General features: G+C 39.9%; 1 protein-coding gene across 1 annotated transcript; it reads right to left on the bottom strand.

Moving 5' to 3' along the window:
* Positions 1-522: 522 nt before the first annotated feature.
* Positions 523-25,396, bottom strand: LOC144311948 (UDP-glucuronosyltransferase 3A2-like). The gene is made up of 7 exons (XM_077894323.1): positions 25,199-25,396; positions 22,946-23,047; positions 13,100-13,208; positions 10,189-10,720; positions 4,112-4,343; positions 2,238-2,457; positions 523-1,013 (listed from the first exon to the last, which is right to left on the bottom strand). Exons 1-7 carry the CDS (start codon positions 25,290-25,292, stop codon positions 737-739), a joined length of 1,566 nt encoding a protein of 521 aa, XP_077750449.1. The 5' UTR covers positions 25,293-25,396; the 3' UTR covers positions 523-736.
* Between the last annotated feature and the right edge of the window lie 1,137 nt (positions 25,397-26,533).

The following is a 26,533-nucleotide window of genomic DNA, read 5'->3' as shown; positions in this document are numbered from 1 at the left end:
TGGGGGAGCCACTCCTGCCTAGCTGCAGGACAGAGACCAGGCTTCCTGATCCTGGAGGTGAGGTGAAAAGGACCGACAAGAGGAAAACCCAACATGGAAGTACTGGCTAGTATCTGATCTCATAAAATGTGAGGCTGGACTGGGCAGAGAGACTAAGTGTCAGACACCAAGGATGAAGTAAGAAGGGTGCTGTGTCTAGGGACAGGGAGTGGGGAGGAAGGTGGGGATGTTTGCTGAAGGTTTGGGTCTGAGTGAGGATGTCACTGATGAGGGGTAAGTCAGGAAGCCAAGATCAAATTCATAGACACAGAAAGTACAGGAGTACTTTCTGAACAGGAACAGAACAGGAGTTGCCAGGCGTGGGGCTGGTGGTGGGGGCAAGGATATGGGGAATTACTATTTCATCGGTGTGCAGTTTGAGTTTGGGAAGATAAAATTTCTTCTGGAGTGGGTGGTGGTAATGTTTCTATGATAATGTCGATGTGCTCAATGCCACTAACTGTACAATTAATAACTAAAATATGAAGTTTTATACAATATGTATTTTACCACAATTTGAAAAAATAATCCCCAAGATTGCTTCATAAGAATTTCCAAACAGGGCAGGAAATTATGAGGAGATATTTCTACGCCAACCTCAAGTACCAATACAGGGAAGACACCAGGGGTGTCCTGTGCTGGGGAAAGCCATCTGCAACCAGTGGCTCCCCAAACACCTGTCAAGGCTGAACCTCCATCAGGCCTTCTTCTGCTTCCTGGTCCCACACACCCACCTGGCCACCATGCCCAGCAGCTTCCCACAGAGCCACAGGGTGCCCAGGGTGACCACCAGCAGGAACAAGATGACATCCAGCAGGTACTGCTCATGCCATGGCTGCTGCAAGGCATAGGGCTTGAGGTGTGCTGCACCCCCTGTCTGGAGGATGTGGTCGATCCAGCCCACCAGCCTCTGGGCAGGGGTCAGGGGGTGAGAGCGCCTGATGATGCTGGCAGCCACGGCTGCTGACTTGTACCTGTTGGCAGCGACAGCGTTGGGGTGTTACTCATGTGACCTCAGAAGTCTTAGAGACCTTGTATCAACACACACACACCACACACACATTTCATCCATATGCACAAAAGACTGAGTTTGAAGGAAAAGTGGTTGGCCTGATTTTGTCACAGTCGAAGTTCTAACCAGTCTCACCATGCAAAGATCCAAGCCTAGTGCTAAAATGCTAAACTATAGAAAGATGACTAAGCTGTAAGGACAAGTCTCTACCCAAGGACACTTATGCTACAATAAAGGATAAGTATACAAGGATATATGCGATGTGACATACATCCGATTCAGGGTAAATGTCCTCGAGACCCTGATAAGATACTCAGTCCATCGTGGTTACCACATTCTTGACCTATATTAGAATTTACTTAAGAGAACATGGACCCTTTAACTGACCCACTTAACAGGAATTCATCCCAGCTTACTTTGTGGCAGGCCCTGTGCTAGGCCCTGGGAGCACAGGGGAAACAAGAGACACACCTGGCCATCCAGGGGAGCTTACTCTCTACTAGCTAGTAGAAGGGACACACAATAAATTCAAACAGAATGAAATGGGGTGGTTACTGATCCTGAGAAGTGTGAAGAAGAGAAAATGAGTTATGATTGAAGGGGCTGGGTAAACAGTGCATCTAGGACTGTCACACAAAGACCTCCTGCCTCTCTGAGGAGAGGACATTGGAGATGAGTCCATGTCATGAGGAGCCAGCCCTGTGAAGGGAAGGGAAGGGAAGGGAAGGGAAGGGAAGGGAAGGGAAGGGAAGGGAAGGGAAGGGAAGGGAAGGATGTCTTAGGTAGCATCACTGATAAAGGGCCTCAGACGGAGACAGTGTGGCATGTTGGAGGACAGGATGGTGACCTCCCTAGTGTAATTCTACTATCAGCAGCCCCAAAATATAAGACCTCTCACAGACCCTGTGTAGAGTCAGAGTCCTCAAAACCCTTAAGGTAGAAACTGTTCTTGAACCTAACATCTAACCTAAATTGCCCAGTCTTGCCCTCAGGGGAAACAGGCCAGCCATTAGCATCACACACATATTATTCCATGGAAGTTTGGAAGCTTCAACTTTTATAGCAAAAAAATAAATAAATAAATAAATAAATAAATAAATAAATAAAGCCACACCGTGCTCTTGTATTTGATGTCTTCTTTCAGCCTAAGTAACCACAAACCCAAGTGGCCACAAGAGCTCCATACCTCTTGTCTTCTATGACTTGCTTCATCTTCAGAGCCAACGTCTCTGCCTTGACCTGCTTTAACTGGATAGAGACACCAAACTTTTTGGCTTCTACTCGGATCAGGTTTTCGGCCTGTTCTCCAAAGACAGGAATCCCTATCATGGGCACACCATGTTGGATGGCCTCCATTATGCTATTCATCCCACCATGGGTGACAAAAAGACGGATGTGTGGGTGAGCTGTTGCAAATTGGGAACAGAACAGAAAAGTGCAGGGTGAAAATTTTCAGAATATCTTTGAAAGTATCAAGGGCAGAAAAAAATACAAAGGAATTTAAAGGATGTTGGAGAAAATGGAGTTACTGAGTTAGTTTAGGGCACACTCGAGGATGCATATTCCCCAAGATACAAAATTCTGGCCTTGTCTCTGTACAGAGATTCCTCTCTATCAATCCATCGAAGACTTAGAATCCAGAGACAGTTGCTGAGCATGCTGATGCCAGCATTCTCCTCCATCCATCCATCCCTCCATCCATCTTTATCTTTCTATTCTGTCTCTACCTTTGTTTCTCTTTCTGTCTCTGTCTCTCACTCTCCAGGTCTCTCACTCAATAGGTCTCATGCTTTCTCTTTCATTGTTCCTTCACTTCCCTCTTCTCTGGAGGCTAACACTTCAACTGACATCACATCTCATGTGGTACTCATCAAACTTACACTATATCTGCCTTCTCGTCAATTTCATAAAAACCCTCTAAAGTAGGCAATGATGCTCTACGCCTCTCAATATTTCCAATTCTTGTGTGCTCACCCCACTCTTATTTAGACAAAACTAAAACAAGTGTTGATAATGAAGAGTTCACCTTAAACGGCCTCTCAACAGTGATGTGCATCAGAATCTATTTGTATTTCTCTGAAAATCACAATTCTCTTCCCTACCCCATGCCCTGTGAATATATGTGCAGAGTCCTCTATCTTAAGTTTCCAATATATTTGTGAGCTACAATACTGAGGACTAATCTTTGATGTAGGCAGAGGTTGTGGCACTAGGGGGCTCCAGAAGTGGCACAGAACAATGACAGCAATGGGGTACAAGGAGCTTTCTGCTACTAGAGAATTCAATAGACAAAATAACTGGATAAGGTTAAGAGGTTAGTCAGCTGACACTCGGATATCTTGGCACAGATCAACATCAATAGGTCTCATGCCTTCACTGAAGGGTTGACACCATCAACATCAATTCTTTGAAAGCTTGAAAATTTTTTTTTTAATTTTTATTTATTTATGATAGTCACAGAGAGAGAGAGAGAGGCAGAGACACAGGCAGAGGAAGAAGCAGGCTCCATGCACCGGGAGCCCGATGTGGGATTCGATCCTGGGTCTCCAGGATCGCGCCCTGGGCCAAAGGCAGGCGCCAAACCGCTGCGCCACCCAGGGATCCCGAAAGCTTGAGTACATCTTTTGTAGGGTATGAGAATGTACTAAAATGTGTGGGTGTGTGGGTGTCTATAATGGTACATGGCCTAACAAATATTCAAGTGGCCAGGAACAACAGTGGCAACAAGACCCCCAGTACGTGTTCTAAGAGTCCACAAATAGTCTTCAATTGTGTCTGGACAACCTTGGTCTGTGCCAAATATGGTAAAACATCCTAATGACAATATTGTTTCTGGCTGTAGGTATCAAGACTACAATAGAAAGGAAGAAGAAAACATGCCAGTTTTACTCATTTGGGGAGTATAGTCTCATTTCCTAAGAACTCCAGCTAGCTACTCCATTCCTGTCCTCTCAAGATTATCTTTTGCTACCAGATGCCCCTTCCCATGTTGGCAGAGTTGCCCAGTGGAGCCCCAAAGATACATAAATGGAAACATAGAAGTAGATTGGATCTCCTTACCCAAGAGGTCATTCTGGGGAAGCCAGTCCACAATCTTCACATTTGCTGCCAATTTGACATCTTTGGGCCAGTGAGAAGGATTGTACTTCCATATCACCCCTTGAGACAGATGAGCAAAGGCACCATTCATCTCCCTGAGGACTTCCCGGGACTGATAGAGATTCACCATAGAGCCCAGGGCCACAAGGACAAAACCAGAGTCTCCAAACTTGGCAATGAAATTCTCAAATTCCTGGAGAGAGGTAAGAAAGGAAACAAGGTGAACAAAGTTGTTCATGAAAGCCCAGACAGCCTTGGAATCAAAGTCAGCTATTTACAAAATATACCCTCCTCTCCAGTGAGCCTAAGCTCACTGTCTTGAACTGGCTCTCATAGCCCCTGAGACAGCTCACTGCTCTCTGCACTGTGTTCATATCCATTGTGTCTGGCAGCCTTGAGGCCATTTTTCTGAAACCTCAGGACACATCCTACCATACAAAAACACTCAGTAATCTCAAATGAACGTGAAGAGAGCTTTAGTGATCTAGTCACTACCACAATAGCCCACGTTGCCCATAAAGGACTCAAAGCATACTGTGGCACCAACATCTAGATCCAGGACTTGCATGTATAACAATGTTTTATAAAGAGGAAAGTCCACGTGTTGGGAATTTTTCTTCATTGAAAACATGGCCCCAGTACCAAGGTCATCCTCATCCTCATTCTAGGTGTGGGGGCATATATATTGTCATTTAGGAGTGTCCCGATGCCATTCCTAAATGCTAGGATGCTAGTGCCTGGGAGAGTGCCAGTTGCTTTCCTGGCCCAGTACAGGGCAGTAGGGTTTCTAGAAATTTAAGTAGATGATGGGAAAGGGTCTCTATCAGGTGTCTGCCTCATATAAGCTTATTAGCCATCTGTCTGCCTTCTTTGTTGAAAGGTCTGGGAAGGTTTTTGCCTCATTTTTAAATTATTGGTTTTCTTATTGTTAAATTTTAAGAGTTCTTTGCATACTATGTATATTTGTGTGTATAAAGTGTATGCATATTTTAAATAATAGTCTTGAACAAATAGGTCTGTTCCAAATACTTGCTCTTGTTCAGTGGCTCCTCTTTTTATTCTCTTGACAGTGTCTTCCCAGAACAGAATTTTTTTTTTAGATTTTTATTTATTGATTTGAGTGAGAGAGAGAGTGTGTACAAGCCGGGGGTGGGAAGTGGGGAGAAGCAGAGGGAGAAACAGGCCTCGGCTACCAGAGAGCCCAAACCAGGGCTCCCTCCCAGGACCCTGGGATCATGACCTGATCCGAAGGCAAACACTTGATTGACTGAGCCACACAGATGCCCCACAACAGAATTTTAATTTCAACTTAGCACACTTATCAATCCCTTCTTTCACAGAACATAACGTAGGTTTTACATTTAAAAGGTCTTCACTAGACTCTAGTTCATCTAGATTTTCTCTAATATCATATTCTAAAAGTTTTATACTCTTGCATTTTATATTTAGGTCTATGGCCCATTTTTAGCTAATTTGCTTGAAGGGTGTAGGGTCTGAGTCTAATTTATTTTGTATGTGTGCAGATACCCATTTTTCCAGCACCACATTTTCGAAGTCTATGTTTCCTCTCTACTATTATCTTTACTCCTATGTGAAAGATCAGTTTACTAAATTTGTGTGGGTCTATTTTGGGGTTTTCTAGTGTGTTACATTTGCAATCCATCTAATCTTTTGCCAATATCATAACGTCCTGATTACTGTAGCTTTATAGTATGTTTTGAAATTGAAAATGTCAATCCTCCAACTTTATTCTTCATCTTCAATATTGTGTTGGCTCTTCAAGATTTTTGCCTCTTTATGCAAATTTTAGGATCAGTTCATTAATATCTACAATATAATTTGCTGAAATTTTGACTGTGTTTGCAATGAATGCATAGATCAATTTGGAGAGAACTAAAATCTTGACAATATTGAGTCCTCCGATCCATGGACATGAATTTTCTCTTATTTAGTTCTTTTGTTTCTTTCATTAGAGTTTTATAGTTTTTATCATATAAATCTTTATACGTTTTGTGGATTTATTCCCAAGATCACATTTTTGGTGGTGGCTAATGTAAATTGTATAGTGTGTTTAATTTCACATTCCTCCATGCATTGCTACTATATAAGAAAACTATTGATTTTATACATTAAACTTGTATCCTGGACATTGCTATGATTGCTTTCTATTTCAGGAATTTTTATTTTTTTTATTCTTTGGCTTTTTCAGATTTTCAAAATGGACCATCATATCATCTGCAAACAAATTAGTTTTATTGCTTCCTTCTTTTTTTTTTTTCTTTTTTTTTTATTTTTTATTGGTGTTCAATTTACTAACATACAGAATAACCCCCAGTGCCCGTCACCCATTCACTCCCACCCCCCGCCCTCCTCCCCTTCCAACACCCCTAGTTCGTTTCCCAGAGTTAGCAGTCTTTACGTTCTGTCTCCCTTTCTGATATTTCCCACACATTTCTTCCCCCTTCCCTTATATTCCCTTTCACTATTATTATTGCTTCCTTCTTAATCTATATACCTTTTTTCCTTTTTAGTCACATTTCCTTTCCTTGAATATTATCTTTCCTTTATTTCCTTTTTTTTTTCACTTGCCAACATATCATTTATTTACTTAGAACATCCAGAATGAGTCTAAAAGGTGGCAGTGAGGGGACATACTTGCCTTGTATTGATAACTTGTCCTCTCATTTTCTATACAACAACTTTTGATATAGAGAAGTTTTTAATCCTGAGGAAGTCCAATTTATCTATTTTTTCCTTTGTTACTCATCTCAGTGTCATATCTACAAATTCATTGCCAAATAAGTCCATGCAGACTTATCCCTTTCTTTTCTTCTAAATATTTTATGGTTTTTACCTTTTTAATTATACCATTGATCTATTTTGATTTAATTTTGGTATGTGGCATGAAAAATACATTCTTATTCATGTGAATATCCAGTGGGATCAGCAGCATTTGCTGAAGAGACTATTCTTTCCTTTGTTGAATCGTTTTGGCAAAATCCTTGCAAAAATGAATTGGTCAGAGATGTGAGTCATCCAACTGTGTTCTTTTTCATATTACTTTGATTATTCAGGGTCTCTTACATTTCCATATGAATGAAAATTGGCTTTTTCATGTCTATAAAAAGAAAAGGCCATTGAACTGTAGATAAGGATTAGATCAAATCTGTAGATCACTTTGAATAGTATTGCTCTTTTAACAAGATCAAGTATCACCATCCATGGTATGGAGGTGTCTTCCTATTTATTTTGGTCTTCCTGGATTTCTTTCAGCAAATTTGTAGTGTCCAATGTACATGTCTTTCAATTCCTCAGTTTAATTGGATGCTATTGAAATAGTTTTCTTTATCTTATTTTCAGATTGTCCATAGCTGCTGTATGGAAACACAAATCATATTTTCACATTGATATTTTCCCCTGAAACTTTGTTGGGTTAATTTATTAGAACTAGGGACGCCCAGGTGGCTCAGTGGTTGAGCATCTGCCTTCGGCCCAGGGCATGATCCTGGAGACCAGGGATCGAGTCCCACATCAGGCTCCTGCATGGAGCCTGCTTCTCCCTCTGCCTGTGTCTCTGTCCCTCTGTGTGTGTGTGTCTCTCATGAATAAATAAATAAAATCTTTAAAAAAAATTTATTAGAACTAGTAGTTTCTTTTTGGTATATGAATTCTTTGGGAATTTCTGTATAGAGAATTATGTCATATGAAAATCAAACTATTTCTACATTGTCCATCCCAATTTGGATGCCTTTTCTTTCTTGTTCTTGCCTTCAAAATATATCAAGGGCATAGTTGAAGAGCAGTGATATAAGTGGGCATCTTAGATTACTGATTTTAGGCAACATAATTTCAGTCTATCATAAAGACTACAATGTTAGCTGTGAGTGTTCTATATACTCTTTATCATGTCCAAGAAGTATCTTTATACTCCTAGTTTTGTGTTTTTATCATGAAAAGGGGTGAGTTTTGTCAAATAACCTTTCTGCATATGTTGACATGATGTATTTCTTTTTCCCCTTCATTCTAATAATATGTTGTATTACATTCATTTTGTTATATTAAACCATTTATGAGATATCCTAATATCCTGTAAAAGTTATGAGATAAGCCTATTTTGTGTGATATTAATTATTATATAGCCACCCCTAGATGATTCTTTAGAACTTTCAGATTTAATGCTCTAAAAATGAGCATTAATACAGTTTTGTCAATTCTTCAAAAACATTAGTTTTTTTTCCTCTTCTGCATTGTTTGATTGTCCCCAGCTCAAAGCCTTTAATCTATTGTTTAATCTGGCTCTATTTGACTCCATCCAGCACTACACCATAAGACCCATCCAAGAGGACCACTTAAAATCACTTTGCTGTCTTTTGAAAATTATAAGATTAATGTAAATCTATTATTTAAAATTGAGAAGAGCAGAGCATGATATAACTAGAAGAAGCTCCATGCTCTCATTCCCTAACAGAAACATTAAAAAGAAAGAAAGAAAGAAAGAAAGAAAGAAAGAAAGAAAGAAAGAAAGAAAGAACTAAAGACAGACTGAACTGCAGGCAAATGTGTAACCAGTCCACCGAAGCCAGAAAATAGTTATGGAAACACTCTCTCACCAGCATCCCTACCCCCAGCATGTGTATATCCACAAGAACAAGTATAAAATTCGACCCTCACCTTAACACCATACAAAAAACTCAACTCAAAATGGATAAAAGATTTAAACATGAAAGCTCTTGAAGGAAAATACATGGAGAAAATTTCATGATATTGGTCTTGGCAATGATTGCAATGATATAGCACAATGCACAAGAAACTAAAATGTCAAATTCAAAGTGAACACCAAAATAAATAATACCTACAAGAACAAAACCAGTTGGGACTCATGAAGCTAGAAAGCTTCTGCACTGCAAAAAGAAATAATCAACAGAGCAACAGACAACCTACAGAATGGAAAATATTTGCAAACTATTCCTGATAAGAGATTAATTTCCAAGATGCATAGGAAAGATGACAACTCAATAGAAAAAAAAAATCTTATACCCACATTAAAAAATAGGCTAAGGACTGGAATAGACATTTATCCAAACACAACATGCAAATGGCAAGCAGATATATGAAAAAATGCTCAACAATACTAGTCATCAGGGAAATGTAAATCAATTATACAATGAAATGTCATTTCATATCTATTAGTATGGTTATTATTAAAAAATATAAGACATGTGTTGAGAATATGGAGAAAGACCAAGCCTTACAACTGTTGTTGGGAATGAAAATGGTGAAGCCACTATGGAAACAGTATGGAAATTCCCACTGAAATTAAAAATAGAACACCATATCATGGAGCAATCTGATTTCTCTTTCTGTACCCAAAAGATGGAAATTAGGATCCCAAAGAGATGCCTGCATTCCCATATTTATTGAAGCACTATTCACAATACCCAAGATATGTTAACAACCAAAATATCTATTCAAAAGATGAATGGCTAAAGAAATTGTATATATATATATATATATATATATATATATATATATATATATAATGGAATACATTAAAAAGAAAGAAATATTGTAATATGCAAAAACATGGATGAACATTTAGGACATTCCGCTGACATAAGCCAGAATGGCAAATACTGCATGAATTAACTTATATGAAGCATCTAAAATAGTCAAATTCATGGAATCTAAAGTGGAAACTGGTTTTCAAGGTTTGTGCCAGGGGTTGGGTGGTGGGGGGCACAGTGATGAGGAAAAAGCGTGGCTACTAGTCCATGAAGGAAGAGTTGTAGGTAAATGAGATGTATAAGATCTAGAGATCTGAAGAACAACATGGTACCTAAGTCAATAATTGCACTATTAAAAATTTGATAAAGGGGTAAGTCTAATATTAAGTGGTTTTACCACATAAAATTTAAAATAGAATATAAAATTAAAAATATATTACTCCCAGTTCCCTTTGGCAGAGGAGTCACCAATTCTGCACTGAAGAGCTCTGCATGGTGTCCATATCATCAGCCGAGAGCTACAGTTTTACTTACTTGTGGCACTGGTTTAACAGGTCTGACCATTAAGCCTCCAACATACACAGTGTTGGGAAGCAAGGGCCGAGCAAATTCAAGGGCAAAGTCAGAGTTAACAAACCACAGCTCTGCTTTCTTTAGAAGATGAGACAAAACTGGCCTAGAGCCTTCTGGAAAATGTTCCTTAATGGTGTTGTCAAACGTAGATTGGATTTGCCATTTCTTCATGGAAAAATCAAAGAGCATCAGAAAATTCTTCACTCTGCCCCAGAAATCCATGGGGTTGGTTAGCCAGGAACGGAATACTGGAATATAAGACACAGGTATTGGTAGCCCAAAGTCCACATTGCCGAACTGGGTGGGAAGAATTGACACAAATGGCTTCCCAAGCTTCTCAGCAATCAGGAAAAAACAGAAGTCAAATGCTTCAACAAATACCAGATCAAAGTTCTCATTTTTAAAGAAATCCATGATATCTCCTCTCCTTAGCAAATCACTGCATCGAATCCCCAGTTGTCCCATTAACTTTACAAAGTTGTCAAATGTTTCTCTGTTTAAAACAAAAGTAATGACAAGTATTCATTGGAGGTGTTAATTTCACAATATGAGGAATATTTGGGGCTCAAAAAAAAATCTCATGTAAGTAAGACCACCTCTAACATCAACCCACCAACTTTACCAATGTCCAATGAATACTCTGCTCTGGTCACTCTACTCTGGTTGTTTCTGCTTCCTAAAATATTCTCACTTCCTCCCCTCCCCTTTCTCTGGCCAATCCATATGCACCCACTAGCAAAGCTAATTTAGGTGTTTCTACATTGAATACATTCTCTGACACTAGCAGATCTCAGAGTTCCATGTCTAGTTGATACAGTCTGTGATGCTCTGTTTAACTTTCATTTGCATACTGACCTTTTATGAGTGACCGTCCTGATTCCTAACCAAACTGTGGAAGTACCTTCATGGCATCAATATTCATGCTGTAGCCCTTTTATTTGAAATTGAGTATATCCTGAATTGGACAGATTGTCTCACACAAGGAACTTTCTGATGATAATATTAGAATCCAACTTCTAAGCTGAACAATGAGAGTTACATCTCCCTACCTGAAAAGATCAACATTTAAAACAAACAAAATAAAAGCCTATTTAGGGCTGATTACTATTTCATGCCAGCTGATTTCACAAAAGTTCATGTTAAAATTTTAACAATATCTATTAAGACTCTTGTCTAGGACACTATCCCAGGAACCATAATCCTTCAGTGTTTCCCTATTAGCGCCCACAAGAAAAATGATCCTTTTTATACAGCATATGAGAAATAGATGAGAATATTCATGACCTGAAGTTACAGGTACAAGTGCTTTGAAGACCCATGGGCCTCCTACTTGAATTAAGGAGGAGAGAATCTAGGCCCAGCAAACCTGGGACCTGCACAACATACCACTATGTCAGCCCACTTAAGGAAGGTCCACAGGTGAGAGCTCATTAGCAATATACAGATGTCTACATGAACTATAGAACCAACTACAAGTGACAACAGATGATTGGCTGAAATTATCCTCTATCATATTTTAAAAGATTTTCATGAAGAATGATTGCTAAGTATTATTGACAAATTCAGGATATTAATTTAAATACAAAGTCCTCTAAAGTTAGAGCATGAATCATACAGAAATTAAGGTAATAAATTGAAAAAATATAGGAAAGCACTGTGCTCAATATATTGCACCAGATTAAACATGTGTGTCAAACCAGTCTTGGCACATGGGTGGCTTAGTTGGTTAAGCACCCAACTCCAAATCTCAGCTAAGGTCTTGATCAGGATTGTAAGTTCAAGCCCCTTGTTGGGCTTCATGCCCAACTTAAAAACAAACAAACAAACAAAAACAGTTTGACATAATAAAGCTGAGGGAGAAGAGGTGAGATATATAATTCAAAAATATATGAGTAACAACATAAGATAAAATAGACAAAGTTTCAAATGAGTACTGTAGATCACATCTCTTACAGATGAGAGAATTTGGTCTTCTAGTTTGACTAAGGAACAGGGCTTTATTGAAAAAAAGCTAGATTTTAGGGGCCCCTAGTAGCAAATGGAATTCATTTTTTTAGGATTTTATTTATTTATTTGAGAGAGAGAGAGAGAGAAAACACATGGGGGAAGGGACAGAGGGACAAACAGACTCCCTCCTGAGCTTGGAGCTCAACACGGGGGCTTGCAGGTAGGTATGATCCCAGAATTCTGAGATCAAGACCAAATTCAGATCAAGCCATAGTCAGACACTTAACAACTGAGCCCAAAAGGCACCTTGCAGATAGAATTTCTAAGGAAAGAAGGAGGATGGGCATTAGGCCAGTGTATTAACCAAGCAAGAGATGAATTTGTGTCTTTATGCTCAACGTCAAAGATGAAGAACTTCCTATGTATCTCAGATAATGACAAAATTCCTCAGATTACTCTCTGATTGTATATCATCAAACTATTTGAGTTTTTAAAATTAGTTTAAAATATAGTGGTTCAAGGTATTAAAAAATCAATATTCCTAAGCATCTTTCTATTCTTTTTATGTGAGGAAACGGGAGGAAAAATCAGTGTGATGTGGTGGTTCTCATTGTTTACCAACTATGAGAAATTAAGTTGCCTGTCCCACCTTCTGTGTTATGGAGAATATATATGCAAACACTGTCAGTGAATGTTGCCGGGAAGATCCAGAGGAACAGTCCTCCTCACTATACAGAAATACATTCATGCTTTCAGTGGGAGAGCAGCAATAAACACAGATTGAATGATTGGTAGTGCAAAAGTCATCTACTCATTTTTCCATCCATCCATTCCTCTTAGACTCACACCAAGTATCCGTGCATCCAACCATTCGTTTATATCACTAAAATGGCAATGCATTCACTCACAGAATAAAAGAAATTACCTGCCATGCAGAGCTTCTGTCACAAAGAAATCAAAACATTTCTTAAATTCCTTTCTATGATCTTCAGGTGGAAGCCAACTTAGAACCTCGTATGAAATTTCATTCTTTTCTAAAAACAAAACAATAAAAAAATAAAACACCAATAGAGAAATGTGTAATTATACTACACAACCTGAATTAACATTGGCATGATGATATCACGGTTTGCTTATTCCAAGGATTGGATATACACTCGATATTTGCTTTTTGAACTTTGGTTTGGTTTTTCTGCTTTCTCATTTCTTCAGTCATGCAACCTGCTAAACTTTATTGAGAACCATATAAAGATATAGTCACTTTTATTCATTTTAATGTAGTAGATTATTCTATTTAAAGTTTCTACTATTCACCATTCTATAGGTGAGAAAGAAGTACCAGATAATTTGTCAAGAGTGCACATTTAGTGAATGGTATACTTTGTATTTCAATGTAGATCTTATTTTACCCTAGATCTCCAGTCATTTCTCATTTAGAAAAAGAAATAATTTTCACTAAAATTAAAAGTGATACATGCACAGGTTTCTCAATTAGCCAAAAAAAAAAAAAAAAAAAAACAAGGCCTAAATTAAAAATAGCAGTCCTCTGCAACCCTACTTCACATCCTGGCCTCTCCCCCATGTGTAATAAAAAGTCTGATACCATTTTTGAAGTTGAACTGATGACAGCTTTCAAGCTACGTCTCCCCCTTAACCTTCTGTGACATATCTTGGCAAACAGAGAAGAAAGCCTCAACATGCCATCTCTTGTGGGAGCAAGAGTTTCAAGCCAAGCAAGCCAGACCCAGGTAGGGGAATCCTTACCTATCCCACTTACAAGCTTCTATAATTGGCATTTGGGGACAAAAAGTATGGGTTTAGCCTTTCAGTGGCCCTGGGTCATGTGTCTCACACAAATCCCTCTTCTATATCGGCTTGGATTGTGCTTCTGGATCTCAGCATGAGCTGTGATTGACATTAGGCTAGGTAGAGTCTGTGACCAATGGTTGTGTGTCTCTAGGACTGCCCCCATTATAGACAGTGCTCTGGGCAAGACTGATTCCAGTTTACAAGCCCACAGAATGTTTGAAGAATGGTAGTCAGCATGTCACAGGATGAGATTCACACTCATAACAGTAGGAGGTGCACTAGAACCCCAGAAAATTCCTCTGCTACTGCTGCTGATTACAACTCTGAAGCTAAAAGAAAACCTTGACTAACGTTGTAGTAGGGTAAAACACTGATGACATGCCCATGGAGTTAATTCAAGGAGTTCATTCAAACTCAGGTTAATTTCACATCTCTCAAAATTACCACCAGTGTGGCCTCAAGACTCGATATGATTTGGGACATTCCGAAGAAGAAACTTACAAATATGTGTAGATTAGAATGGACAACCTCTCCCAAAACACATCTAAGGGCAGCCAAAATAAAGAGGAAAGAGAGGGGCACGGCAGGGTGAGAGAGTCAGGAAAGAAGTTAAAACAGAGTTCTTAGCTTTGATTCACATGGAATATAACGTTACTTTTTAAAAAACTTTATAACAGAAGAATGGCCCATTGGCTTTTGTGACTCTAGACCAGAGCTTCTAAATACTTTTAACATCAGATGCGATGAACCACTAATTGTCTTCATCAATGCTGGGGCAAGAATAACAGATATATGAGTGGACACCACCAAATTTATCCTGAAAATTTCAGTAGTCTTAGGAGTCAAAAATATTAGTTGGAGGGCAGATATTTATGTTCTATCTTAACTACTGGTATTAAATATCCAATAGTCATTACAGCAATATATTTACATTACCTCCTAGTGGCTATGGTTGCTCTTGATAGGTAACAAGTAAAAAAATTAACATAAAATCAAAGTTTCAGCATTTACAAGCTGATGAGCTTGTCAAAATAGGACCCTTTGATCTGACCCACATATTAAAACTGTTAATGCAACTTACAGATAGTGTCTTTAAGGATTAAATCCCACTTTAAAGGATCTATTAAGCAAAGGAGTGATTAGCTCCCCTGCTTTTCCACTTAATGGCCTAGTTTAGACTATCTTAAACCAGCAAAGAAGTAATAATACCTTGCAGTGGATGACTACAACATTATGGACATGACCTGTCATACTAAGCACCCCCATTTCTAATGTTATGCAAATTTCTGACTATATCTCATTACTAATAGTTAATTTGCAAGGGTGGATTTAGTAATATATTCTGTTTAATTCCTATTTCAACAAGCTCTCAGCTGCAGTGTCTCTTCACCTTCATCTTGGAAGGATACAGATCACTTGTAACTGGCTTCCCATGGACTACCTCAATAGCCCTGCATACAAGCCTTGCCAGCAAGATCTTAACCACCTCAACTTTATCCAGAGAAGCACATGTATGACACTGCATTGAGGACAACCTCTTTTTGCAGGGACTCATTGAGCACACTCATTCAGGACACAAACATTCACATAGGAACTCACAAGAGGGATGTGCTGCTCCCCTACACAAAGCACAAGTATGGCACGTCAGCTGAATTGCTGGGAACAATTACTTGTCAGTTGAAGATCTTTCCATCCCTGATGACCATCAAGAAACAACTATACCAGTTCCACTTCCAGCATGAGTGTATAAGCTTTCCTAGCCATCATGCATTCAAATAGAAACTAGTGAAAATTTTCTTTTATATATAAACACACATATTAACTATATATATTTTTTCTGAAAATGCATTAAGAAAACAAATACAAAAATAAAAAACACAAAATAAAATATGATACAACTATACATATTGTATACAAGAGACTCACTGTAGATCCAAAGACACAGACATACAGGAAGGGAAATGATGGAAAACGATATTCCAATCAAGTATTAAGCAAAAGAAAGCAGATGAGCAAATATCAATCACAAAAGTCTTCAAATCAAATAAGATTTCAAGATACAAAGAAGGAAAGTATATATTAATAAAGGTTCAATACAGCAAGAAGATATAACTATTATAAAGATATATGCACCCAATGAGAAACCATCAAAGTAACTAAAGCAATAGAAGAAGAATACAGGAAGAAACAGTCAGTTCTATAATAATCATTGGACATTTCAACATCCACTTTGAATAATGGATAGAAAAGCCAGAAAGAAAGAAGATCAGTAAGGAAGTAGAAGACTTACACACATTGATCCACTAGATAGAACACTAGATATAACAGACTTCTTCTGAACACTCTACTCAACAACGACACACACATTCCTCTCAAGGGTACATGGGACATTTTCCAGCAGAGACCATATGCTCAGCCACAAATAAGTCTCAATACATTTTAAAACATACTTACCACAGGGTATCTGACCCCACCAGGAGGAAGATAGAAATTCACAACAGAAGGAAAACCAGAAAATTCACAAATTATGGAAATTAAACAATACCCTTTTAAATAACTCATGTATCAAAAACAGATCACAAGGCAAATCATAAAACACTTAGAGACAAATAAAAATGAGTACACAACATACCAAACTTTTATGGGATGTACCCAAAACAGGACTTAGAAGGAAATGTACAGTTTTTAATGCCTATATTAAAAAAGAAAATTATCAAATCAGTAACTTATTCTGCAACCTTAAGACGCTGGGGAAGAAAGTGTACTAGACCTAAGATGGAAGGTAGAATTAACAAAGATTAGGGAGGAAATTAATAAAATTGGAAATAGAAAGCCAATAGAAATCAATGAAAACAGAGACAGTTCTTTGAAATAATCAAGAAACTTTACAAACAATAAAGAGACGAACTACTAGGAACAGAAATGAAAGAAGGAACACTACTGATGACCACACAGAAATGAAAAGGACTGTAGGAGAATTCTATGATCTCTAGAGAGCAATAAACTAGAACAGATGATATGGACAGAAACTAGCAAAGTTAACTTAAAAAGAAAAACACATTCTAAAGAGATCTATAAAGAGGAAAATTTGTTCCATTTTGGTAAAGAAATAAGAATCTCTCACCATACAGATATCCAAAATATAAATGAAGGTTACACATGTCTCCACGCACTAAAGGCAAGTACACAGTCTCAAGCAAGACTGCCCTTATCTTCTACAGATTTTCGGACATTATTGATCATAATCAAGGAGCTAATTCACTTCTCTAAATGCACAATGCTGGTCTTCTGAACAAGACATTCAGAGAAACATTCAACTCCCTCACCAGCCTCAGGCAGCAGGTCTCATAAATGCCATAATGACTTACTTATACAAGTTCAAACTGAAGGGACACCTGGGTGGCTCAGCAGTTGGGCACCTGCCTTTGGCCTAGGTCTTGATCCTGGAGTCCCAGGATCGAGTTCCACATTGGGCTCCCGGGGAGCCTGCTTCTCCCTCTGCCTGTGTCTCTGCCTCTCTCTTTCAGTTTGTGTGTCTCATGAATAAATAAAATAAAGATCTTTAATTTAAAAAAAAATTCGAACTGAAATATGTGAAAGATAGAATGGTCTGGTCATCAGTCAAACATGAAAGGAAGCAGCCATTCCAGCCCCACCAATGAGCACCATAAAAGCCCACGCATACTCTCCTTTTCCTGCTCTCTCAATGCATTTTTGGACCAGTTTGGAAGTTGCCTTACTTTCCGCCATGAAGCCTGATTATGTCATTGATAAACTGTTGTGTTTTCTTAAAGATTTTATTTTGAGGTAATCTCTACACCCAAAGTGGGGCTGAAACCCACAATACCAAGATGGAGAGTTGTGTGCTATACTGAACGAGCCAGCCAGGTGCCCCTAAAATAAAGCATTTTAAAACCTTTGGTGTGCATGTAAGGATCCAAGTCTCAACATCCGAACCTAACTTTGGGGTTAGGAGAGAAAGCCTGTATCTCTGAGTGGCTAAAACAATTTAGGGAGAAACAATATTAATTTCTAGCCAAACCCTTCCAGAAAATTGAAAGAGGAACACTACCTAAGTATTCCATTAGGAAAGTATTGCACTGATAAACATTGCCAGAAAAAAAAAAAAAAAAAAAAAAACAAAGAAAAGAAAATCCCAAGAAAATCACATAATGATGACTTACATGGACACAGGTGTAAAATTTTAAACCAGTTCACATTCCCACCAACAGTGCAGGAGGGTTCCCTTTTCTCCACATCCCCTCCAACATTTGTGGTTTCCTGCCTTGTTAGTTTTCCCCATTTTCACTGGTGTGAGGTGGTATCTCACTGTGGTTTTGATTTGTATTTCCCTGATGGCAAGTGATGCAGAGCATTTTCTTTTTTTTTTTAATAATAAAATTTATTTTTTATTGGTGTTCAATTTGCCAACATACAGAATAACACCCAGTGCTCATCCCATCAAGTGCTCCCCTCAGTGCCCGTCACCCATTCACCCCACCCTCCTCCCCTTCCACCACCCTTAGTTCGTTTCTCAGAGTTAGGAGTCTTTATGTTCTGTCTCCCTTTCTGATATTTCCCACACATTTCTTCTCCCTTCCCTTATTTTCCCTTTCACTATTATTTATATTCCCCAAATGAATGAGAACATATAATGTTTGTCCTTCTCCGACTGACTTACTTCACTCAGCATAATACCCTCCAGTTCCATCCACATTGAAGCAAATGGTGGGTATTTGTCATTTCTAATGGCTGAGGAATATTCCATTGTATACATAAACCACATCTTTATCCATTCATCTTTCGATGGACACCGAGGCTCCTTCCACAGTTTGGCTATTGTGGACATTGCTGCTAGAAACATCGGGGTGCAGGTGTCCTGGCGTTTTATTGCATCTGTATCTTTGGGGTAAATCCCCAACAGTGCCGATGTTACCCAGGGCAATTTACACGTTTAATGCAATCCCTATCAAAACACCATGGACTTTCTTCAGAGAGTAGAACAAATTATTTTAAGATTTGTGTGGAATCAGAAAAGACCCCGAATAGCCAGGGGAATTTTAGAAAGAAAACCATATCTGAGGGCATCACAATGCCAGATTTCAGGTTGTACTACAAAGCTGTGGTCATCAAGACAGTGTGGTACGGGCACAAAAACAGACACATAGATCAGTGGAACAGAATAGAGAATCCAGAAGTGGACCCTGAACTTTATGGTCAACTAATATTCGATAAAGGAGGAATGACTATGAAAGAGCATTTTCTCATGTGCGTGTTGGCCATGTCTATGTCTTCCTCTGTGAGATTTCTGTTCATGTCTTTTGCCCATTTCATGATTGGATTGTTTGTTTCTTTGGTGTTGAGTTTAATAAATTCTTTATAGATCTTGGAGACTAGCCCTTTATCTGATATGTCATTTGCAAATATCTTCTCCCATTTTGTAGGTTGTCTTTGAGTTTTGTTGACTGTATCCTTTGCTGTGCAAAAGCTTCTTATCTTGATGAAGTCCCAATAGTTCATTTTTGCTTTTGTTTCTTTGGTGCAGCCACTCTGGAAAACTGTGTGGAGGTTCCTCAAAGAGTTAAAAATAGACCTGCCCTACGACCCAGCAATTGCACTCCTGGGGATTTACCCCAAAGATACAGATGCAATGAAACGCCGGGACACCTGCACCCCGATGTTTCTAGCAGCAATGTCCACAATAGCCAAACTGTGGAAGGAGCCTCGGTGTCCATAGATAGATGAATGGATAAAGAAGAGGTGGTTTATGTATACAATGGAATGTTCCTCAGCCATTAGAAAGGATGAATACCCACCATTTGCTTCAATGTGGATGGAACTGGAGGGTATTATGCTGAGTGAAATAAGTCAATCAGAGAAGGACAAACATAATATGTTCTCATTCATTTGGGGAATATAAATAGTGAAAGAGAATAGAAGGTAAGGGAGAAGAAATGGGTAGGAAATATCAGAAAGGGAGATAGAACATGAAGACTCCTAACTCTGGGAAATGAACTAGGGGTGGTGGAAGGGGAGGAGGGCAGGGGGTGGGGGTGAATGGGTGATGGGCACTGAGGGGGGCACTTGACAGGATGAGCACTGGTTGTTATTCTGTATGTTGGCAAATTGAACCCCAATAAAAAATAAATTTATTATTAAAAAATTTTTAAACCAAAATTTAAGCAAATTAAATCTAAAATTACATAAAAGGGAAAATACATCTTGACAAAGTGGAATTGTTCCTAGAACACAAAGATAGTTTAATATTTGAAAACCAATTAGTGACTTTCATTATTTTGACATAATCGGCATATGTATTTGTCCAAATATATCAACCTATATATTTTAATATATGCAGTATATCATATGCCAATATTACTTAAATGCAATGGTTTAAATAATGAAGATAGGGAACTTCAGTGTGTGGTCACAAGAAGGTGACAGGACATACTGAAATTCCTACTTTAAGTAACTAAATAAAACCAGACCAAATACATGTTGAAATGGTTTTTAGACATTGGATACCAGGTGGCACAGGACATTCATGGGTGGCTGGAGAAAATATCCAAGATACAGCTCATGGAGTCGGTTCCCAGACCTGGACTGGCCTTCTCCCTCTCCCTCAGTGGAACACTTCAGATTTGGGGGAGGACATGGCAGCTAGCATTCACGGAGCACAATACCAGGATACCACAAGGGAGCCATCGGGAGACAAAGCTCTCAGGCTTGGAGTCTTCCTGAGAACAGTCAAACATGTGATGAAATTACCCAAACCCCATAAAGAATAAACAGAGCAATGCCCAGGGGTTCTACAGAGCCTCTTTTCAAGCCAGTACGCAGCTTGACAGTTAATGAAGATATAAAGGAAAGCTCCCCAATCAGCTGGATAAAGGTGCATTTTGATCTAACTCCTGTAACTTTGTCTCAATTGGCTCTAAAATTCAGAGGCAAAGGTGGTTATAATTTATTAAGCTCTATAAACCCCAGCTATAAGAAATCGACCCCACCTTGATAACAGCAGACTAATATAGTAGGCTTCTCTTTTCTTTTCTTTTCTTTTCTTTTCTTTTCTTTTCTTTTCTTTTCTTTTCTTTTCTTTTCTTTTCTTTCTTTTTAACTCGCAATGCTAAGGTGAGCAATACTAGATAGATAAACTGAGGAGCCCTGAATCCAATCAAAAACTCAATTGCACGATGGGGCTTCCTTACATAAGCTTCTGAGCTGCTCTTCTACCTCCACACCCAAAGAAAGCAGAACTAACTGGCTGAAAGAGGGAGAACTCTCTAGTCAAAATAATGTTCCTCTAGGCAAAACTTTGCTTCAGTGTTTGTAGGCAAGCCCCTGAGAATCAATGATGTAACTGTACACAACCCCAAAATAAAGACCTGTCACTTGGGGAGTGTCTACCTGGTAGACGGAGAGGTACAGCAAGTTCTCTTAGGAAAAGGAAGAGTCAGACCTGCAGACAATTCAGTCCTCTGTAGGGCGGCCTCTTGTGATTTCAGTTATTGATTGAAATAAACTTACACCTCAGCACTAGCACCTGAAGTTACGTCATTATTTCTGAAGTCATTTATTCATTAAAGTTGTAAATAAAAACCCTATAGGGAAGTTATACAAGCAGGTAGTTGATGCAGGCTCAAAAGTTTCAATAGTGAGTATTGAACCAGGTCAACTAAAATAATCCAATCACGTGTTTCCTTATTTGCAGACCTCTACCAAAGTCTACTGCTGAAGAGAAAGATAAATAATCCATTTCAAAACCTCAGAAATTTCCAGTGAATCGTAAATATTGCAAGAAACTCTGGACTATTAAAACTTGGAACCAAGAATAAAACAAAGGGGAATCCATGGGCTTCCCATGGTTTCTAGTTTCAGTGTGGGTGGATGTGTTAAAGTGGTAGAGGGTCTAAAGCTTTCAGCAGTTCCTCAATCCACGAGAACCATCAAAATGAAATGATCATGGACTACAATTACCATGGTTGGCAGTCAAGGCAAATACACAATCAGACTGACAATCAAGGCAGATACAAAGGGATATGCGTAGAAAGGATATCCAGAGAACGATGTAGAGCCGGGTCTAGAAGGTGATTAAACAGGAACAGAGCCTGAAGTTCATCTTAGAATTTCATAATTGCTCAGACTTGTTTTTCATCAAAGGTGATGAATTTGGAGATTTTTTTAAATTAAAGCTTCAGTATTTCTCAATGAGGAAACCAGAGCTTAAAGTTCTAGATCCACCTGCTCTATTATTAACCCACTGTGTGAACATGAACAAATCTTTTGAGTTCTCTGGTCCTCTGAATGCTTGCCTGTCAACAGAGAAGACTCAACAAGATTGAAGAGCTTAATCTTCGCTGCAATATTCTTGGATTCAGTGACTCAAGAACTTCTGACATCACTATGCACAAGTCATGGGCAGCCAATGATGTCTCAAGAATATATGATCAACTCATTGATAGATTCTGATCCTAGGACATGACTAAAAGACATTCTTGTAAAGCTTCCTTAAAGTTCAGGTCTCATAACAGGAGTAGAAAGTAATAGAAAGTAATCTAGAAACAGGAAGCGCAGCTCTTCTTATGTAACAGAAGCTACAAAGATGGTTGAAGACTTCTCTTCAAAACATATTAAAGCCACACCACACAGTAGTAGTTATCAAAATGATTAATAATGATGTATGGAGGCTTGCCTGAGATGAAATGACACCTAGCTAAGGGGGTAAAACATGGAGTTATGGAATGTGGAAGTTCTGGAGGCCAGGCCTCCAGAGCCTAATATGATATCCAGCAGGTAACATAAGCATACATGCACACATATTTCCCCTTCTTTCAATATAGTTAGATTCAAAAAGATTTTGTGCTAAGCAGTGCTATACAAAAGACACTGTCTCTCTGGGATAGAAGAATTTGATGATTAACAAAAAATAAATAAATAAACAAACAAGAAATCAAAAACCCACCTGGGATAAAAAATTCTTCTCCATAAAGAAGCATGGTGACATTATGACCATGATCTTGAAGAATCTGAGATACCTGGTCCATCAGCAGATAATGGCTTCCACCTAGGAACAATACAAAATTTCATTTTTGTAGGGATGAGAACAGAGGGTCTGAAATTGATGTGGGGGAAGGAGAAATCCAAGGTAAGGGGGCAGAGACAGCCAAGAATCCTACAGTGTCTTCACAAATCTTAACCTGTGGAAGTCATCCATCAATATTTCCTTTAGTGACTGATAGTCTCTAAGTCAGTGTGAAGAGCTTCTCTTCTTAGGCCTTAGGAGTTCCTGATCCTAAGTACAAGCTGATTGCAGCCAGCACTTATGGAGACACAGTAGAAATTAGGCACAGTACCGTGTTTGGGAGGGGGTAGGGTTCCTACTGACAATTGGTCAGAGCTTCTTATGGGAAATTTCCCTTAAGAAATTTATGTTACAGTCAGACCAAGAAATGGGAAACTTGAGTATTGGTGGAAGAAATAGCCATTGGAGCAGAAGGAGGTACACCCACCATTTAGAATCCAAATCTTTGAAATTCAAATATATTTGGCAGGATGTTTCCAGTTGGAGCTGGAAAATTGCTGAACATCAGATTAAGGCATTCAGGATAACTGTGTGCCCTAAGATGGACCTGCAGGACCCTGCACATGATAGGTTTGGAGATCACCCTTCCTAAGATTCCTGAGATTCTATGAAAGAGAAGTTTGATCCTCTGAGGAGGTACAGGTTCTATCACTGCAAAGACTGTGTAAGACATCAGCCATCACGCGGATTGTGTTGAGTATGTGGATCTCAGCAGCAGAGAAAGTCAGATCCAGGGGAAAGGAATAGAATTTGCCCACATTGGAAAGTGGGGGTTGTTTGGAAGATAAAGGCCTCTTGATGATTGGGTCAGCAGAGAAGGTTGTAGGACTATAGCAGTGGTGTGGAAACTACTGGAGTTTTTTATAACTATACCTGTGCTGAGTGAGGCAACACAGGTTATAGAAAACACAAACCTGTACCTCCTGAGACTGCTTCTCTGGCTCACATCGAATCCTTGGAAGAAATGGATAAAAGAGAGAAGCCCTCTTGCAGAGGCCACCATTCCTGAGGGTCTTGGTGAGCCCAATACCTTCTGGGACAGAGGCGGGGCCTCTGGCACCTCCAAACCACACCAGCTCCATCTCAGAGACCAGAGGACCTGTGCTTTCGGGAGGTGGGGAAACATTTTTTTCTGCTGCCTCTATCATTAAAAAACAGATTTAAAATGGAAAACAGGGTTTTTAAAATAGTGATTTTTAGGAATCCCCACTGTAAAGAGTAGAGTTTGGGGAAGAGGACAGGTTTGAGGTAAGAAAACAGTAAAGTTGGGGTGTGTCCATGAGGGAGGTCTTGTGGGCTCTGGCAAAAGGCCCCTTATTCCCTTGAACCTCAGTGTCCCTGTCAGGAAATAAAATCAGGTGACCCAATTAGATGATCTTTGTGGTTTCTTCCAGTTCTCAGATCCCCAGATTCTTGGGGCTCTAACAGTAATCAGGGGAGTTTCTTATCCTTTCATGATGAATCCAGAAGTCTTGGGAAAGCTCCATCCTGTGATGCCCCCTATCCTGCTAAGTGTTCCTGTTCCCTTCTGCTCCCTTTGAGGCAAAAGTAAAGGTAATAAAACTCAGTTGACAGAATTAATGCTTCACTGTCCTTCAAAACCTTCCAGCAGCAAGGACAAGAGAGAGGGGCCGCCTCCTGGGCCCCATCGTTTCTCCAGGTGTCCCATTAGACACATCTCACTTTGTGCTGCTGCCCCCAGGAACCCCCATCCTTGGCCTCCAGGAGCCCAAAACTGACCTCATATTCCACTGTCTACTACCATCTACTCTGCACTCCCCCAGATTTTTAGGGTGTTCCTCCAAAAATCCCATCCTTCCCTGGAGTAGATGGCCTAAGGTCTCCAGGCTAGCACTGGATCTAAATTCTGGCCCCAGCTATGCGCCATGGGAAGCACCTCAAAGCAGATAAAAAGAGAGGAAAGGAAACCACTGTTTTCTCCAGAACTGACTCCCCCAGCCCAGCAGTGGGGACCCCTCTCTGTGACACAGGCCTGCCCACCTCTCCCTCCACGGGCCTGGGACACAATCCAGTCTGAAAGCCCACAGGGTTTCCTGACCCCAGGGTGTGTGCTTGAGCCCCGCACTGGTGCCCGGGATGCAGCTGTCTCTGATTTTCCCTCCAAGCACTCACCCAGTGAGGATGTGGTCAGGATTTTGGCGGCCTCTGAGAGCAGGAACCCAGGCAGGAGGAGGCAGGCTAGCAGCAGCGTTCCCTTCCCCGCCATGCTCGGTCCGTACTAGCTGCGGAGTCCAGCCCTGTGCCCAGAGCCCTGAGCCCTGAGGCCTTCACAGTGACCTGTGAGCTCTGGGAACACGTGTGCACTCGCAGCCAAGGAAATGTGCTGGCAGGCAGCTGGAGAAGAGCAGAGGGGTGGCTCCTGCCTGTCTTCTCTACTGTTTGTCACTTCTGGCCCTACTGCTCCTCCCCCAAGGTGCTTGCCCCACTGGCTAATTTGTCCTCAGGCTCCTAACCTGGGGCAGCTGGAAGGAGGAGTTAGTGAGCTTTCCTTAACCCCTCTCTGTCCCTGCAATCACCACACTCTCCCTAAGAGAAGACACTCTGAACCTGGGATGGTAGGGACCTTGGGAAGTGGCTTCCAAGACAGTTCTATGTTCAGGTGACTCAGGCCTATCTCCATTTTAAGGACTCTACCCAAATTTTCCCACCTCCTAGCTGCTCCTTTGGCCCCATACTGCCATCCCCATGCCTCATGTCCCTGGGTACCTGCTTAAATCTCTGCCAGTGTTCCCATCTCAAGGTCCCAGAAGCTGATTCCCAAAGGAAAATGACCTGCAGTTATTCAGATGGTTTCTTTGGAAAGTAACTACTGGGAACAAGTGCTCGTGTCCCCTAAGAGTTAAGTCCCCCTGGAGGGCCAGGTCTTGACCTGAAGGTCAGTCTATAATTCTGAACAGGCATGACAAACTGGGACTGCGCAGTGGGCGCCAGGAAGTTCTAGTCTTATCAATGTTTGCACTTATTCATTAGAAAAGTTACAAATCTGCCCAACATTATTCCAGTTTTCCCCTATGTTTTGTGGTTACATGCATGTTCATTCACAATTATCATCTCGTCAGGTACTCTATCTTCCCAGTGAAAAAATTAATCTACATCAGGAAAGCACCATTTAATATTAATGCAATTACATTACTTTGTCTACAAACCTTACTCTGATCCCTCCAATTGTCCAAATCATATCCTCTGTTGGGATATGAATTTGCTGGTGCAGGAGCCAATCCAGCATCACACAGCGCCTTTAGTTATCGCCTCTGTTCATCTCCTCTAGAGGATTTTTTCTAAGCCCTTCTTTGTATTTCATGTCATTGACATTTTAAAGAGTACAAGCTGCTTATTTTGATGGATTTCCAAACTGGGTTTGCCTGATGTTTTCTCATTATATTTGAGGTTGGTAGGGATTTGATGGGAATACGACAAAGGTGGTGTTGATCCCATCTCAGTGATCAC

Source organism: Canis aureus, chromosome 4, assembly GCF_053574225.1.
Source record: "Canis aureus isolate CA01 chromosome 4, VMU_Caureus_v.1.0, whole genome shotgun sequence".
NCBI classification, from domain to species: Eukaryota; Metazoa; Chordata; class Mammalia; order Carnivora; family Canidae; genus Canis; species Canis aureus.
The sequence above is the reverse complement of the archived record's forward strand: the minus strand, read 5'-3'. Positions and strand labels throughout refer to the sequence as shown.